The sequence below is a fragment of the Amia ocellicauda genome, chromosome 23, assembly GCF_036373705.1.
Source record: "Amia ocellicauda isolate fAmiCal2 chromosome 23, fAmiCal2.hap1, whole genome shotgun sequence".
Lineage (NCBI taxonomy): Eukaryota > Metazoa > Chordata > Actinopteri > Amiiformes > Amiidae > Amia > Amia ocellicauda.
This window is the reverse complement of record NC_089872.1, coordinates 18,196,494-18,213,793: the sequence shown is the minus strand read 5'-3', so window position 1 is coordinate 18,213,793 and position 17,300 is coordinate 18,196,494. Positions and strand designations below refer to the sequence as shown.

The following is a 17,300-nucleotide window of genomic DNA, read 5'->3' as shown; positions in this document are numbered from 1 at the left end:
CACTTTGAACTGCCAGTTCTTCGTGGCCAATCAGAAGACGTCAAGCAGGAGCTCCGCTGAGGTGGGCGGCTGAGCAGAGGCATTGACACGCAGGGCCAACGTTATTTGCATTGGGCTTTGCCAAACATAAAGGGAAAAAGCTGTGTCTAGCAATCTGTTTTGTGTTAAATACATAGATTCCTTATAACTATACATGACCTTCACTCGAAAAGTCGTGCAGGTGTATTTGTGGGGGTTAAGTACAATTTCAAAGCACCTGCGCTGCTGGGCAATCAGAATTAAAAAATATGTCAGACCCTGGGTTAAATGAAGACTGGGTCCTTCAGAGGTAAGACTTCCTACATGTTCCTCCTTCCATGGGGATTGGGAGCACTTGGGGGTGTTAACACAGGGGTGTGACCTGCAGCTCTACCTTTAGGAAGCGTCTGTACAGGAACAAGCAGAGCAGGTTTGACTGTGGACTGGAGCGTTTCCAAAGGATGTAGAGGGTAAATCTTTGCTTTGTCCTTGGGGGGTGGGTTAAATATGAGAGAAATATGTAAAATATGTGTGCACAGGTATAGGGTACTCACAAAGACTTCTGGAGAGACTGTGACAGTAGATGTAAGTGGGTTATGTGAGGTGTGTGTGTGTGGGGGGGGATTACATTATAAACCGCTTATCCTTATAGGGATGCGCAGGGGGCGGTGCGGGACTGAGGCGCTGGTGCGCATTTCCACTCCGCTCGCAGGGGGCGCCGGGACAGACACTGCCTCTCGGGCGGATCACAGCGCGGTCAGCAGCCGGTGGACTGTCCTCCCTCCCTCTCTCCCTCCCTCTCTCCCTCTCTCTCTCTCTCTGGGAGTAACCATGCTGAGGAGGTCATCCCTGTGCGGAGTGCGGCTGGCGAGGGCGCTTCACGGCAGATGCCAGCACTCCGTCGGCATTATTGGAGCGCCCTTTTCCAGAGGACAGGTTGGTCCTTTTCTGGATGGGCTTCAGTCCAGTGTATGATGGTGATGATGATGATAGTGTAACTGCCTCGCTTCTGATCTGTCCCGTCTCGGCGTTACTCAGTGGTGATATTGCACTGTAATGCAATGATGCTCAGCCCGTGTGTAACCTGTGTCTCTCCTGCGCAGCCGCAGCAGGGGGTGGAGAAGGGGCCCGACTACATCCGCAGAGCCGGATTGGTGGACAGACTTCAAGGCCACGGTAGGGTGACGTCACGTTGGGGCATCACTTGTTCTTGCATGCATTGTGCTTGGGTTTATTTGAGTACTTGCATACTGTGTGAGTATAAGACATCCTTATTCAAGACAGTAGACTGTTTTAAACGCCAATAGAAAGAGCAAGTATTGTGTATAGCACCTATAGCAATGTGAAGTATCATAGAGCAACTTATTTTAGCAAGTTACACTTCAGTGCACTGCATACTCTTTTTTGATTTCATTTAAATGTATGTTGTTAGCTCATGAGTTTTGGAAAACAATGGGACTGTTTTCGTTCGATCCAATCAAAACGGATCAATATCTGAACTGTACCAGTAGTGATCTTAATGTTTTTGAATCAATGAATCAATTGTTAAACCCAAACCTATTTCCCAAATAACGCTTGTGTGAGGAGATTCTCATTATGGTGCACTGACCCTGTGTAGCAACAGCACTTGCCCATATCAATGGGACCCCTGTTGTTTACACAGAGACATATGGCAGGTGTCCTTTATGCCAAAACAGAAGTTGCTGAATATACAGAAAACAGGCTGGAATTTGCACTGAGAGTCAGGACTGTGGGGCGGGGGGGCGATACACACTCTCTGTACACTATCTATGATAAACAAATATTGGATGATGTTAAAGTACTTCACCAGAATACTATCAAATCATCAATTAACCAGTTGATTCTGTGATCATCACAAGATCGCAACATTTACGGATAACTAAAAAAGTTAAAGAACCATTCCAGAAATAGTATAAGGGAATGTTAAAGCTTGTGTGACGATCATTCATCTGCAGTAAAGAGATATTGTTTAAAGTGTACATTGGCAGGGGCATACGAGAGAGAACCTGTTTGTACCTGCTGGGCGCTGGAAGCCGATTGGTCTACTCCACTGACCTTGCCCCTCCCACTTTCCACAAGTTCGCTCAAACCCTGCCGACTGCGTGGGCGTAGGCCGAGGACAAAACAAGAGCAACCCCCAGGATGTGAAATATATAGACCAATCTAAACCGGTACCTTCCTGAACCAGCGCAGATTTCTGTTGGCAAAACAGGGCTTTAAATCTCAGCCGCCTGTGTTCTGGTTTCGGCTGCCCTGCTCTTCATTTGCCCTCGTTTCTGACACGTGGTTCACCTCTCTATTCTTAGTCATCTGTGAAGTGCTTTGGTGCTCCTGAACCCGCGCCAGCACCTCGGATACATTTTCACACCACAATGCAGTGTTCCAAAAATAAAAACAGATATTGTGATTTATATTCAGTCTGGTGACCTTTGACATTTTCCTTTAGTAACATAACATGCTGTTGTCTATCAGTATTTTAAAATAAATGGTTTTAAAATACGATTTATACGTGTATATATATATATATATATATATATATATATATATATATATATATATTAATATGTATAGAGAGAGAGAGATAGTGATGTGATTCACCCGTGTCCTGTTTTGTCTGTTCTGCACCTCAAGGTTGCCAGGTGAAGGATTACGGCGACCTAAAACTTGACGATATTCCCAACGATGAGCCCTACAAGCGAGTGAAGATGCCCAAGACAGTGGGCTGTGCCAACGAGAGGCTCGCCCACGCCGTCCGCACCGTGAAGAAGGATGGGCACACCTGTGTGATGCTGGGAGGAGATCACAGGTGCTGTGCAGAGCTGCGTTGGAACTTTTTGACAACATTACAGGTTTTTCATGCTAGGGCTGGGATTAAATCAAAACTTTGACACACCCACAAATAAACAATGAACAAAACTGTGATTTATAGGTTTGACGTTTGCTGTTAGTAGGTGGGTCAAAGTTTTGATTGAATTCTGCCCTAGGTGGTTTACCATTTGGGGATAGACAGCGCACACGTTATCATGGCTGGCTGACACAGAATCCAAGAAAAAACATACAGGAGCTGTGTCTGCTACAGCTTTTTCATGCTCCCAATTCTCCATTCCCTCCCTGTTCCTTGATAACTCTCACATGACATGACAAACTGCTCGAATGGGGTTAAGGTTGTGTCCGTTTTGTTTGTTTGCTCAACTCTGTTGCAATGTCACCCCGCAGTCTGGGGATCGGGTCGATCCTGGGACACGCAGCCGCCAATCAGGACCTTTGTGTGGTGTGGGTGGACGCCCATGCGGACATTAACACGCCGCTGACCAGCCCCACTGGCAACATCCACGGCCAGTCCGTGTCCTATCTGCTCCGGGATCTGCACTCAAAGGTGTTGTGGAGCTCTCTCTCTCTCTCGTTCTCAGTCTAGTTATCAGATGTGTTGACGGAAGGATGATTCTGATTTTACTGCTGGTTGTGATGATCAGAAAGCGGTTTTAACACACCAGGTCTACAAGCACAGAAGCGTTAAACACAGTCGTTTTAGAGAGGAATGAAAGCCGAGGTGTTTTTCAGTTATCAAGGCTACTCTTGTTTATACAAAATCCTCGCTCTGTCCTCTTCCTCAGCTGACCTTCTCACAACAAACGCTTCCAAGGGCCAGAAAATTCAATACCGTGGGATTGGTTCTTTCTTGTGTTGGTTATGGGCCAGTAGAGATCTTTATTGTAGAGAATGAATTCAGAGAGAAACCTGAGAGAAAGGGTCATGTGTTAGTGCAGCATAAGATCAAATCAGAGGGCAAGGAAATGGCTCAAGTTCAGGTTCAGAACCAAAACACTTAGAGGCAAATTAAGCTCATTAAAAACTGGAATGGTTTTGTGACAGAAACACAAATATAATTCAACGTTTAGTATTCGTTCATTTCACATACCGCTTTATGTTGAAGAGTGTTGCATTGTGCTGTAGGTCTTCTCTAATCTCCAGTGAACATGTTGTTGTGTTGGTGACAGATGCCAGTCCTGCCAGGGTTTTCCTGGGTAAAGCCCTGCATATCAGCCCAGGACATTGTGTACATTGGCCTGCGAGATCTGGACCCAGAGGAACAGTAAGTCATTGCAATGTTTACTGACCATTGCATAAACCCTTATTTCTAATTCAAACCAAAAGCACCAGTAGCGGTGTTGGCAGCAACACTAGGATAAACCTCTAAGGAATTAATTAATTGTTCATATATTGTTTTTCCAACAGTAGAAATCCTTTACATTATTAGTATTAGTATTCAAAGCACATGTAAAAAAACATTCCTAAGCAGTGACACAGAATAAGTGCCTTGAGCGCATTCTCTGACCATCTGTACCGATCGGCTGCCCAGAAGCAGATTCTTTGTGCCACATTGTTGATGTGTGTTTGTACGCCGCCGTAACCAGTTATTTAGTGAAGCACCTGGGGATCAAGGCGTTCTCGATGACCGAGGTGGACCGGCTCGGGATTGGCCGGGTGATGGAGGAGACGTGTGACCACCTCTTGTCGAAGTACGTCCTGCCAGAACCGGTCGTCCTCAAATGCAGTGTTGATGCAGGGGATCGCACGGCCCAGTGTTGATGCAGCGTGTGTTTACTGTTCTCTGTGAATAGGGGGGGGAGGCCGATCCACCTGAGTTATGACATTGATGCCATGGACCCCTCTGTGTCTCCTGCCACTGGAACGCCCGCGAAAGGAGGGCTGACCTACAGGGAGGGCATCTATATTGCTGAGGAGATCTGTAGGACAGGTAGGAGAACCACACACAGGTGAAGGCATTACAGTCCCAAAGATATGGAAAGAAGGGTTGTGTTAGTTAATTTCCACCTTTGTGATCTCTAAAGCATTCCTCTCTTGCTTCAGGGATACTGTGAAGACTGGGAAGCTCGGTTCCCACTATGGCTTGGGTTTTCTTATGTGGATACGAGTCATGCAGTAGATTTTACACCTCCTTCGGGTGTCTTCTGTGACAGTAAGACTCGTTTCTGTCCCGTGCAGGTCTGCTCTCTGCTCTGGATCTTGTGGAAGTCAATCCCAGCCTGGGGAAGACCGAGGAGGAAGTGAGGTCCACTGTGCACGCTGCGCTGGACGTGATCTTGAGTTGTTTTGGACAGACTCGGGAAGGTTCCCACCCCAGTGCCTTCCAGCTGCCCGAACCCTAAACATTCAGAGGGGAAAAATCGTCACAGTATAAACAAGCTCTTATGAAGCTTTTTTATATTGATAAGAAAAATGTAAACTACTGAATATATTTCCTGTGGATATACCACGAATTCATAATTGTAAATGTGACAAGTTCATTATACTCACGTGTATACATATATGTGTATATATTGGGTACAAGCTACTATTCATTTGATTTAGACTTGATTGTTTATTGTTATTTTACTGTGAAATTTGAAGTATCTGCTTAGAGAGGGAATTTCCCTTAATTAGCAAGAGGATAGAAGAATGGACTAGTCATGCTGTATTATAACCTCCTTAACCAAGAGGAGCCAGTAGCTTGAACATAAAGGTCATAAAATCATATACAAATTCATACACATTCTCTTGTATAATTTTATATATTATAATCTTATATAAGACTGCATTATACTGTATAGAATTTGACACTACTTTTTGATTAATTTTTTTTTTCCCCAAAGAAAACATGTAGTCTTTTCCTCTATTTTCTATTGAAATAAAAACAAAATGAAGAGTTTTTGGTTGTACTTCCTGGTGTTATTTTCTGTCCCACATGCTGGATGTGTCCACAGCCGCTTCGAGGACCACGACACAGACTTTCAGCTTGAGCCTTGGCCACAGCAGAGCCCCCGAATCCCATTGAGCGTCAGAGGAATGCGATTTACTGTGTTGTAGGGAAACGTCCACTACCATCGACCCTCCAGGAGTTGGATGTCTGGCTGCTTGAACTATGGTCTGTCCCCCAATGTCTCGGGGCCGGACACTGTAGTAGGCATTAAAGGGAAAGACAGAAAGACAAATGTCTGGTTGCAGTGTGTGCTGTGGTTTGTATGCAGATCACAGCTGCCCAAGCCTTCACACAGCGGACCATTTATGCGCAACAAAGCTGCCACTGTAAATCATGGTGATGGGAAGTGAACTACATTCAGAACCATTGGACACTGTGACTTAGAAATGAAACGTGTGTGTGGCTTTAACTCAACTGATCAAACTGAATATGAAGTTTGCATTTCTTTATAATGAATGTATATAGTATAATATATAATCTAAATTCAAATCAACTTGTGCACACATTTTTACATCAAAAAATCCGTCGGTACTCCTCCACGCCACAAGAGGGCGACATCACTCTCGTAAGAAGTAAAGGGGTGACTGTCATACGTCATAATAGCGCGACTGATTTGTATTGATACACACATGCGCCAAGGTGCAGCATGACCTTTTAGCAAATATACGATCGTATTTATTAATGAATGAAAGTGGTGTTTTACTGCTGTGCAGTTTAAGTACATTTTGAGCATGTTCCGGATTTCTGTATCTGTCTTTTGCCGGCAGATTGGCAAAAGGGTAAGTTGTCAAGTGCATTTCTTTCTTCGGTGTTTTTAAAACAGTGTTAGTCTTATTTTAAAACGTTATTTAAATCGTGTTACTTACGTCATTTGCACATTTGTTAAAGCAATTGTAATAATATGATAAGAACGACTGAAATGCGTTTGTGTTTGCACTGTACAATATGTTATAGTGTTGTGATTGACAGCGCTCTTGTGTCTGTTTTTAAGTTCGTCTCGACAATCTCAGGAGATGGCGGACTCCCCAGCAATCTGCGACTCCCCTCCAATTTAATAGAGCTGCCCACTGCAAGTAGGTATCCCCTTCTGGACACACAACACCTCCATGCGTTTATTGCATGCATCTGGTGTAGCTTTTGATTAAACCTGACATCAGTGTCTTGAGGTTTTGTCAGATAGTCTTATTCACTCTATTGACTTTAATCCAGGATGTTTCCTGTCTAAGACTAGTGATCATGGCATATAGACCAGAGAGTGCACATTGAGATGATCTCGTTGGAGGGGGCTGTCAGTTGTGTGAGAGACCTGCAGCCTGTATTGTCACCTGGCACATCTTTGTTTCCAGAGAGACCCCCTCCCACCGGCTCCGAGCTGCCCGTCCTGCGGAGATGCCAGGTGCAGATCCCCCCTCACCTGAGCGCCAGGCCGACGTGGCTGGAGTCCCTGCGGAGCCGGGAGGAGGACCAGCTGGGCCTGGTAGACCTTCACCCTGATGTGTTTGCGGTGCCCCCGAGGTAAATCAACCTCTGACCTCCCATGCCACAGGGCTGTAAATGGGAAGATCTACAGTTTGTAGGTTTTAGTTTGACACTTAGTTGGGGTTCACAAGTGTCGAAGTAGCACAGGTACTTCAGAGGTAGGGGTGGAAGCAAAACCAAGACTGTTCCAATGCTGTAATTATTTTCTATTTATTTATCTATCCGTCTATCTATCTACCAATCAACCAATCACTAATAGCCTAATTAAATATATATATTGTGAGGAGATTTTACAGGTTTACTTTGTAAGGTGGGTTCATAACTGCCATCCATATTATTATGTGTTCTCTCAAGTCTGTTTTTATATATTGAGAATATTGAGCCTTGAATTGGACTTGTTTTATAGGGTGGATATTCTCCATGAAGTTGAGGTCTGGCAGAGGAATTATAAAAGAATTGTAAGTATTTGTTGTTTCTTTTTAAATAAAGATGTAAAAGTATTTTTTACACAAACCTGTCTAGTTGTTGAGGCAACCAACAATGAAGAGGCTGCATTGCAGGGAAGGGGAACAACAAATCAAGACCACCGTGTTGCGTCTGTTCTGGAGCACCGAGTTTAAGACAAATGCAGACGGGTTTTGTTGTTGTTGTTCATAAAGCGATGTCCTGTTATTCCAGAGTCACGCCAAGGTGAAGACCAGGGCAGAGGTGAGCGGCGGGGGCAGGAAGCCGTGGAAACAGAAAGGAAGTGGCCGCGCCCGCCACGGCAGCATCAGATCACCTTTATGGAGAGGAGGTGCGATGCGACACGTTTGTCGTTATCCTGTGGTGAACCCTGAGTATATCTAATGTTCAGCGTCAGCCTGGGATACATGCACTGCACACACAGTCATTTTAGTCAGTTTGTGTACATTTATTTAGAATATAATTGCTGTTTTGATGTCCTGTATCGGCAGGTGGCGTTACCCATGGCCCCAGGGGACCGACCAGTTATTATTACATGCTCCCTATGAAAGTGCGAGTCTTGGGCCTGAAGGTGGCCCTCAGCTCCAAACTGGCTCAGGTTCGTGTTGTCCTTCTGCTCACCAGTTAATCCAACTTTGTAGTGCAGAGTTTCATTGTGGTGCTTGATAAGAGAACTGCTTCTGGAGCTAAAAATAGCAGCAAATGGGATTGGGAATGAACTACGTATTTCTAAATTTATTTTCAGGATTACCTCCACATTGTCGACTCTCTGGAAATGCCCTCGCCTGACCCCCAGTATCTCTTGGAGCTGGCCAGGTACAGGCAGTGGGGAGAGTCCGTGCTGATCGTAGATGTGTAAGTATCAGATGTAGACGATACACCCATCGTTTAGAAAGATCCCTGCTTTGAACAAATGGATGCCTTCTAACTTTAAACAGCTCTGTAAACTACATGGTCAGATATTTTGTTTAGCAGGAGCATTTATCTATTCCTTTAGACCTCAGTAAAGTATGTTTGTTTGTTGTAACCCCAGGAATGAAGAACTTCCAGAAAACATTTTGAAGGCAACCGCTGATCTGAAAACAGTGACGGTTATTCCTGCCATAGGTAAGCGACCGACAGCCCACCCATACTCCGTGGGGAAGTTTACACAGCGCTCACACAACACCCTGACTGTGTTAGCGGGTGCTCCTTGTTGCGTCTGTTCAAGTAGATTCTCTTCTCCTTCCAGGTCTAAATGTTCACAGCATGCTGAAATACGAAACCCTCGTCCTGACGCTGGATGCTGTGAATTTTTTGGAAAAGAACCTGCTGTGGCACGACACCCGCTACTCGCCTCTCTATCCCTTCAAACTCCCATATAGCGACTTTCCTCTGTAAACATACTCAAGCAGTCACAGGCAAAGTATAAAAATGGTTTATTTTATATGTACAGTATTGCAAATAAAACAATTTCCTCCAAATGTTTAAAAATTCCTGATGCACAGTAAGATCAGTATAAAAAATAAGGCCTGGTTTAAAGAATAAATAACATTCACACAAATAAAACGCAGATGGGTTTCACATGGCACCGCGTCTGCATGCTTGTTCATGGCACACAAACCGAAGGCGTTCGGTCCTAGAGAGGATAGAACATTTTCGGGGGTAAGACTCCATTTGCCAAATCATGGCGCACTTCCCATCTTAAGGCCAGTCGTTTCTTCTCTGTTGGGACCACATACGTGTTGGGGATGTAGACACGCTGTGGCTTCTGTGGAGGAGAAAAGTCACACGTGAGCAAGAAGTGTGATGCGTGCAGGCGAGGATCGCTGTGGGGGAACAGGGATGATACTTTATAGATAGCAGAATACTTACGGGTGGGAGTTGACTTTTGTACAGCATTTGTTCCTACAAGAGAAAAAATAAACTCTTATAATACCCAGTCGAATCGTTGCAGTTTATAAGTCCCCCTGTAATTGTATCTTTGGTCTCAAGCCATTACCAAAATGCACCTGCTCATCCTGCGTAATCTACTGAAGAATGGGAACAGTAGTTAATGAGATGGGAGTGCTTAGGCTCCATGTTGTCACAGTGCAGTATCTGAATACAGATTTCTATGTAGAGGGCATTGGTCAAAGTCAGTCAAATTGTCTCACCCTTATTCCCCAGCGCAGTCCCTTCCGCTCTCTCTCTCCAGGGGCTTTGAAGTTCTCCCAGTCCTGCTTGTACTGGAAATACCTGTTTTAAGAAGAAAAAATATATAGAAAATAATATTAGTTGGGCCACTTTGCTAGGAAATAAATACGATCACTGACAGACAAACTAAACAGAAATGAGACTAGTTGCAAGAAGAGTGTTCTTGACTGTGGATCTGGAACATGTGCTGATGATCAATGCGCCAGAGAAGTTCTAGATCTGAAGCAAACTTCATTCATAATTTAGCAAAGTCATGACGCAGTGCTTGTTATAAAGGAATCTGAGGCTGTTGCTAGGCCAATTAAGCCTTAGCAAATAAACAAAACACACGTTTCTCATTGGCTTGTCCTCCAGGGCAGTTTACTATACGCAAGATTGGCAGTATTTTAAGGTGGGACTTTTACTCCTCCTGACTGACGTAAATGCTTTGTCAACACTGCTCCGGGTGAAAGTTTATAAATAGAAACCCTGCGTGAAGCTCGTCTGGACGCCTCCCAGATTGTTTTGGTAAATGGACGGTTTAAAGCACAAAGCTTACTTGGAAACGGGGTCTGTTTTCTTCAGGTTTCTCGTGTGGGGATGATCCATTTGTGGTCGGATGACTGAAAGAAAAGAAAAGACAGCTGATTCAACTACAGGTCAGCCTCAGAACGTGCATCTGGTTAGTAGCTTCAGTGCAGGATTTACTCACAGGATTTGGGTCGACTGCGGACATCACTCTCGCTCTCGGATCTCAGCTAGGAGAGAGGGGAGACGGGCTACATTTTTCAATTCTTCCAAATTTAGTTTTTGGGGTTCTCCAACACTGAGGATCGAATGTGAATATTTCCAGACCGGTCACTCACTGTGTCACTGGTGTACACCTGGAAGGCAGAGGAACCTCTTCCAGCATCCGAGTTGCTTCGGTCACTCAGGATGCTGCGGTCCTCGCTGTCCAGCTCCAGGTCCGGCTCTCTCGGGCCCATCTGCAGCCGGTCCAGTCTCTCCTCAAGTCTGCCAACAGCCTCTGCAGAGGAAATGAGCATGTTTACTTCCAGATCAATGCAATCCGTATAATAACCCCCACAGCTAATAGTGAAATATCACTTTAATCTCTTCCTTTTTGGGGAGACCTCGTCAAGTGCCTGGGATCAGGAAATGCCAGAATTTCACTTGCTGAAACCAGATTGTTTTTTATAAGTTTTTTTATCATTAAATGTCCTTTTCTTCACAGTAAATGTATTTATATTAAAGCATTCCCAACGGGTATAAATGAATGAACATATTGTACAGTTGCAAACTCTGGAATACAATGTATGTATGTATGGGCAAAAAGAACAACAGAAATAAATATAGCAAAGTAAATAGCGACGAATACCTTTTTCACATACATCCTCGACATCCTGTTTCTCACATGTTTGCCTTGTGGCTTCTTTACAATCAGATCCCAAATCCCCCCTTTTGTTTCCTTTCCAATAAGGATCTTCTAAATCCCCTGCCTGATATTGGCCAGTGTTGTCCTTTTCATCCGCGTCCTCTTTACCCCGCTCAGGTGCATCTCCTGGGTAGCCATTTTCACAGGGGGCCCCGTGGCCCAGGTCAGGTGCGTCCCGTGTTTCCTCCCTCTCGTCCTCAAGGTCGTCTCTCACAGAGCCATGTACGAGTGTCCCATAGCCCGACGTCAGCAGGCTCACCGGAGTTCCCGCGCTGACCGAGTCCCCCTCGTCGCCTCCCTCGGCACTCGTCCATTCCAAGCTTCTTCTGCAGTCGAGTTCCCCCGCGTTATTTTTATGCTCTGTGGCGTCCTGGCCCGCAGGATCAGCCACGTCCTCTTTCAGGGAAGAGTCCTCTTCAAAGCATTCCCGCTCTTCGTCACTCGATTTGTCAGACCAAAATGATGAAGACAAGGAGCAGTCGTCCTCCTCACTCTCACCTCCCCAGGAGTGCTCGTACTTTTTATACATTCTCTAAATGGCCCAGCCACTGCAAATACAGCCCATCCTTCATCTGAATGGGGCAGATGGCAGAGCACTGGGCCGTTAGAGCTGCTAAGAGGATTGACTCGTCAGGAGAGCGGATTGACGTTTGTTAAAGGCGGAGCTTCCGCGATTGGATTTTACAGTGAATCTCAGCAGCTCCTTTTTCACTTGGATTGTTTTCAAGTCCGAAATTTGGCTTCATGAAATAGAAGCAAGCCTGGGCACTTGTCACAATTTAAATGTATTCTGTTAATTATCTTTACCAGATCAATTCAACTGTGTATGTATTTTTTAAATGACTTGAATCTATGATTCCCTTCATGCTGAACTGACAATATTCAGCTTTTTTTAAAGTTATAGCAGTTGGTTACCTGAGTCGGCCTCACTGTGCGTCGATTCATCACACACATGGCTCTGACCTTTCTGTTTCCTGAAGGGGAGAGAAATTACATCAGTGAGACAGAAGAGTATGTTTCTATTGTTCATCCACCTGCCCTGTCTAAGCCGAGTACCTCAGAACTTTTCTCTTAATTGCAGGTTTCCCGCAAACGCCAGGCAGCCTGTCGGGACTAGTCGATCTGCTGGTGTCAGACACCACATTGCTGCTGTCCTCTGGGATGTTTTCTATGTCGAGCCTGTAGGGGGCAGTAGCAGGCCGGGGGAATCTGGCAGCCACAGAGTGCTGGGCGTAGGGATCGTTCTGCTCACGCACGGCTGAATAGTTAGTGTTTCGGTCATCCATTGCAAAGGCAGAAAACGGCACCTGAGAAAGGACAAATTAATATTAGTATTTCTTAGCAGAAGCCCTTATCCAGGGCGACTCAGTTTACACAAGGAACATTTTGGCAGTAATACAATAAGCACACATCCTAGTGCAATGAGCTCATAAATGCAGACATAATACAGTTGTCCTAGGTATTAGTCTTAGGTATCTGCTCAAGGGAAGGCATAGGAGAAGTCACAGTAACACCAAAGACGTGCTAACAGTACATAAGTGCGCAGGAGCATAAGGAAGCATAGCTTAATAAAGTGCAAGAAGTGCTGAGCAGCCCAGGCGATTAGGCTGCTGTATTACAGGTACAGTCTGAACAGATGTCAGATTAACATATCGGGGGGGGGGGGGGGGTCATTCTATTTTGAGACATTTTCTTGATTTCACTTTAAGCACTAAAAAACATGCATTTGAAAAACAAGGTCAGTGTATATATACCGGCCAACTGTTTGTTTTAACACTATTTAAAACACCTTTCAGCAGCAGTAGGACAGACCAAAACCACAATATGGGATACAGCTGATATGACTCAGTGCTCAGATTTTTCAAACTGATGTCGTGTCTCTTTTAGTTTAACATATATAAACAGAACACCTGCAGACCGACCACATTCCACAACACTGTGTTTCGCATGGAATGAAGACATGTAGAAATAAACTATTCTGAGCATCTGACCGAGCAACACAACAGCAGCTGAGTAGCTATTTGACTTATATGGGAAAAAATACCTGTGCAGATGAAAGTCTCCTTGATTTAATTTCATTTTAACATGAGCTTAAGTAATTTATATTAAAACTCTTACCCGTTTTTCAGTCTGCAGCAAGTTCTCCCGAGTGAAGGCAACATTACTGTAGTTTCTCTCAGCCTGAGACACTGAAAACAAGAAGATGAAATTAAATGTGTGATAAATACTGAAGAGCCGGTATAATGTTTTATATAAACTGTATAATGTGTTATATTACTAATAGTATGCAGACCGAGCAAATTAGATTTATCGAGCACACCCTCCAGACATTCCTCTCTCCACTTTGACTTGTTTATTATGATGATAGGATCACCCAAACAGATAAATAGCCCACAGTTGCCAGTTTGCTTAGTATCTGTGCATAGATTTATTGTTTCTCCAGACAGGCAGGAGCTGTCATTGATAAAGATTGATTGACAATTGCTTATAATGACTGAGGGATCGGACCTCTTGCAGTATATCAAAGGTGGAGCGCTTCCATGTCAGGGCCTTCCAGGCTGGGCATGTTAAATACATACATTATCCTCTGTGCTAAAAGACTTCAATCCTTTACTGGGTTATTCAAATACCACAATGAATTAAGTATAAAAACTGCATAGTAAGAACGTAAGCCTACTAAATCTGTCACTTAAATGGCCAAACTCAAAGCGAAGTTCTCAACAATGAACACGATGTTCAAGCTCAAGAACAAAAACATGAACATCTAATAAGAGGAAAAGGGGAACAAGTCCTATAAATGTTTTCAATGTCATTCTAGATTAAAAAAAAAACTACTTTATTATAACTGTCACCATTTGGACATTTAACTCTCAATCCTACCCAACACCCACTTCTTAATATTTTATTTAGTCAGGCCTACTTATTGTGCCTTAAAACCGAAAAGCTGACATATGTCGTGTGCCGGAAAACGAACATGGTACCAAACTGTAAACACACTTCAAACTAGTGTCCTTCACTGGGGCGGTGACACACAATTACCACAAAGAGGGGAGCGCCGGGGGGCACTGGAGTGGGACCGGGGCGTCTCTCTCTCACTGGAGCTCTGGCTCTTCGACCGTTCGTGTTGGATCAGCTGTACCAGATCTATCATGAAAGAAAGTTTAGTCCAAAGCAAACACATAAACATATATATACATATATATTCCTCTGCAACACATATACATATATATATATATATATATATATATGCATGCATGCAGACAGACACAGACACACACACACACCTTACGTCATATGCAGTGAATCCTATAAAGGTTCATTCACAGAACAAAAGCTACAAGATCCACACAACACTAGATATGATGTATTATATTAAAATGCAGGACATGCTGATGGACCCAGTGTTAGAGAACAGGCCCACCTCGTCTGAATTCATGCAGCCGGGGTCTGGGGATGTTGCTGTAGCCGAGCACAGCCAGCTGCTGCTCAATCTCCTCCTCTGTGAAATCAAGATCGTCCATTTCCTGAGAAACACACACACAAAACAACGCATGCAAACGTGGTTCAGGGTTTATCTCACAAGAAAACACCCATCACGGTGTTGGTTTTGTTTCTGGTACGACAGGAAGGGGGACGTTTTGCGAGATCTGTGGGCTTTACAGACCAAAACACCGATAACCATCACGGACTGGGGACTGTGTTGCGTGGCAGTAAAATGTCAAGGAAAAACTCCCCTGAATTCAACCAACTGCCCCACACACAGACTAAATATTATTTCAATTTGCTATCTGATCCTGCGTTAATTATTCTGACCTCCATCACGAAAAAACATAAACAAACGTATAGAAACAAGCACTGCCAAAGCTACAATCAGACATGGCCCCTGTTACTACTATCTTATTGTGCGTAAACAGCCCACTTTAAAGGGGTAACTGACCTGTTTCTGCTGCGGTAGTGTTAACTCCTATCTGTCTGTGGGGTATTCCTGAATTAAAGCGATAATAAAGTTGTCAGTTTGAACCGGCGGGCCCCGCAGCGCCAACCACTCAAAGCGTCTTTAAAACACCGGAAGATGGCAGCATCCGTTACTAGCGACAGGAAGTGACGCACAGAGGAGCTGCGCATGCGCAGAGGCATGCCATGGAAAAGGGGCTTTCCCTGCAACAGCGCCCCCTTCATTTGTTATCTGGAAATTGATTCAATATGAATGTTCTCAATGTCAATTTCAATCTATAATCAAACATAATAATACTGTTTACAACATCTACAAATACAAAATACCACAGTGTTCACCAGCCTTTACATGCATTGAAATACAAAACCACAACAGGCTCCAAGCATCTCTGTGAAATTTGCATTTACAGGAAAAACTACTTCAAAACCACAGACCTAGGAAAGCTATATCTCCTGTCAGATCATGTGTTACAATTAACGAGAACTGTATCAGGTTATGAGAAAACCAAACAGAATCTGGGAGATGGTGGGCTGGCCGTGTGGGGCCTCTCTTCGGGTAACTCTCTCAGACAGGACAAGCGGGTCAGAACATAGTGAACTAGGGTTTTCCATATGAAGGCGCAGACAACCAGACGGACAGACGACCGGGGACAGTGAGTCGGGTGATGTCATGATTTGGATTCATCAGTCCCAGTTAGGGTTCTGGCTGCTGTCTTAGTGTTGGTTAAGAGAGCCCATTCTCCAAGATCATTATTATTTATTATTATTATTATTTTTATTTCTTGGCCTTATCCAGGGCGACTTACAACATAAGTGCAATACAAAGAGCAAGAATACAGTTAAGTACAAGGCATCAAACATTACAAATTCAAATTTATATTAAACAAAGCAATTCAAGATATAATACATTTTACAACTTCCAATTTATAAAGTTAAGTACAGTAAGTGCAGACATACATCCTGGAAAGTAAAGCGTGTCGTCAAGATGTAGGGTCACAGTCAAGGGTAACGGGAAAGGGAGCAAGGAGGAAATCAATCAACTGAATAAGTGTTAGTATGTGACTAACTTATTTTTACACTAAATCCACATTAGTGCCAAATATGAAGAAGGGGGATTTGTCACATTCTTCCTCTGTTGCACCTCTTGAGAAGCAGAAGGCGCTATATATATATACCGATCAGCCATAACATTATGACCACCTGCCTAATATTGTGTAGGTCCCCCTTTTGCCGCCAAAACAGCCCTGACCCGTCGAGGCATGGACTCCACTAGACCTCTGAAGGTGTGCTGTGGTATCTGGCACCAAGACATTAGCAGCAGATCCTTTAAGTCCTGTAAGTTGCGAGGTGGGGCCTCCATGGATCGGACTTGTTTGTCCAGCACATCCTGCAGATGCTCGATTGGATTGAGATCTGGGGAATTTGGAGGCCAAGTCAACACCTTGAACTCGTGATTCATCAGACCAGGCCACCTTCTTCCATTGCTCCGTGGTCCAGTTCTGATGCTCACATGCCCATTGTAGGCGCATTCGGCAGTGGACAGGGGTCAGCATGGGCACCCTGACTGGTCTGCGGCTACGCAGCCCCATACGCAACAAACTGCGATGCACTGTGTGTTCTGACACCTTTCTATCAGAACCAGCATTCACTTTTTCAGCAATTTGAACTACAGTAGCTCATTTGTTGGATCGGACCTTCGCTCCCCACGTGCATCAGTGAGCCTTGGCCGCCCATGACCCTGTCGCCGGTTCACCGCTTTTCCTTCCTTGGAGCACTTTTGATAGGTACTGACCACTGCAGACCGGGAACACCCCACAAGAGCTGCAGTTTTGGAGATGCTCTGACCCAGTCATCCAGCCATCACAATTTGGACCTTGTCAAAGGCGCTCAGATCCTTACGCTGCCCATTTCTCCTGCTTCTAACACATCAACTTTGAGGACAAAATGTTCACTTGCTGCCTAATATATCCCACCCACTGACAGGTGCCATGATAACGAGATCATCAGTGTCAT

At 44.5% G+C, this 17,300-nt stretch overlaps 3 protein-coding genes across 6 annotated transcripts; 2 read left to right on the top strand and 1 right to left on the bottom strand.

Annotated features, from left to right (window-relative positions):
* Nucleotides 1-407: 407 nt before the first annotated feature.
* arg1 (arginase 1) lies at nt 408-5,744 on the top strand. The gene is made up of 9 exons (XM_066696430.1): nt 408-488; nt 671-954; nt 1,122-1,194; nt 2,671-2,845; nt 3,256-3,415; nt 4,038-4,132; nt 4,455-4,559; nt 4,662-4,798; nt 5,047-5,744. The coding sequence occupies exons 2-9, from the start codon at nt 673-675 to the stop codon at nt 5,208-5,210; spliced, it is 1,191 nt and encodes a 396-aa protein (XP_066552527.1). The 5' UTR covers nt 408-488; nt 671-672; the 3' UTR covers nt 5,211-5,744.
* A 641-nt stretch (nt 5,745-6,385) lies between these two features.
* mrpl4 (mitochondrial ribosomal protein L4) lies at nt 6,386-9,207 on the top strand. The gene is made up of 9 exons (XM_066696435.1): nt 6,386-6,579; nt 6,792-6,873; nt 7,147-7,315; nt 7,686-7,737; nt 7,958-8,075; nt 8,236-8,342; nt 8,490-8,599; nt 8,778-8,851; nt 8,976-9,207. Exons 1-9 carry the CDS (start codon nt 6,532-6,534, stop codon nt 9,122-9,124), a joined length of 909 nt encoding a protein of 302 aa, XP_066552532.1. The 5' UTR covers nt 6,386-6,531; the 3' UTR covers nt 9,125-9,207.
* On the bottom strand, nt 9,146-15,421 carry hyls1 (HYLS1 centriolar and ciliogenesis associated). 4 transcript variants are annotated; one of them, XM_066696433.1, is made up of 12 exons: nt 15,271-15,421; nt 14,755-14,857; nt 14,373-14,477; nt 13,452-13,522; nt 12,390-12,640; nt 12,249-12,307; nt 10,765-10,925; nt 10,611-10,656; nt 10,458-10,521; nt 9,880-9,961; nt 9,599-9,631; nt 9,146-9,494 (listed from the first exon to the last, which is right to left on the bottom strand). In XM_066696433.1, the coding sequence occupies exons 2-12, from the start codon at nt 14,852-14,854 to the stop codon at nt 9,363-9,365; spliced, it is 1,104 nt and encodes a 367-aa protein (XP_066552530.1). In that variant the 5' UTR covers nt 14,855-14,857; nt 15,271-15,421; the 3' UTR covers nt 9,146-9,362. The 4 variants fall into 4 exon arrangements, with proteins under 4 accessions (XP_066552530.1, XP_066552528.1, XP_066552531.1 ...); XM_066696431.1 differs by having other exon boundaries at nt 9,146-9,631; XM_066696434.1 differs by lacking the exons at nt 14,755-14,857; nt 15,271-15,421 and having other exon boundaries at nt 9,146-9,631; nt 14,331-14,393.
* Between the last annotated feature and the right edge of the window lie 1,879 nt (nt 15,422-17,300).

Bases quoted from the DNA above. Each gene is read 5' to 3' on its own strand.
- arg1 (XM_066696430.1), top strand. From the start codon at position 673: ATGCGCAGGGGGCGGTGCGGGACTGAGGCGCTGGTGCGCATTTCCACT. The intron at 3,416-4,037 runs GTGTTGTGGAGC...TGTTGGTGACAG, and splicing joins TCCGGGATCTGCACTCAAAG to ATGCCAGTCCTGCCAGGGTT. The intron at 4,133-4,454 runs GTAAGTCATTGC...CGCCGTAACCAG, and splicing joins GATCTGGACCCAGAGGAACA to TTATTTAGTGAAGCACCTGG.
- mrpl4 (XM_066696435.1), top strand. From the start codon at position 6,532: ATGTTCCGGATTTCTGTATCTGTCTTTTGCCGGCAGATTGGCAAAAGG. The intron at 6,874-7,146 runs GTAGGTATCCCC...CTTTGTTTCCAG, and splicing joins AATAGAGCTGCCCACTGCAA to AGAGACCCCCTCCCACCGGC. The intron at 8,076-8,235 runs GTGCGATGCGAC...CTGTATCGGCAG, and splicing joins ATCACCTTTATGGAGAGGAG to GTGGCGTTACCCATGGCCCC.
- hyls1 (XM_066696431.1), bottom strand. From the start codon at position 14,854: ATGGACGATCTTGATTTCACAGAGGAGGAGATTGAGCAGCAGCTGGCT. The intron at 13,523-14,372 runs GTAATTGTGTGT...TCTTGTTTTCAG, and splicing joins CCGGCGCTCCCCTCTTTGTG to TGTCTCAGGCTGAGAGAAAC. The intron at 10,657-10,764 runs GTGAGTGACCGG...CCTCTCTCCTAG, and splicing joins AGGTGTACACCAGTGACACA to CTGAGATCCGAGAGCGAGAG.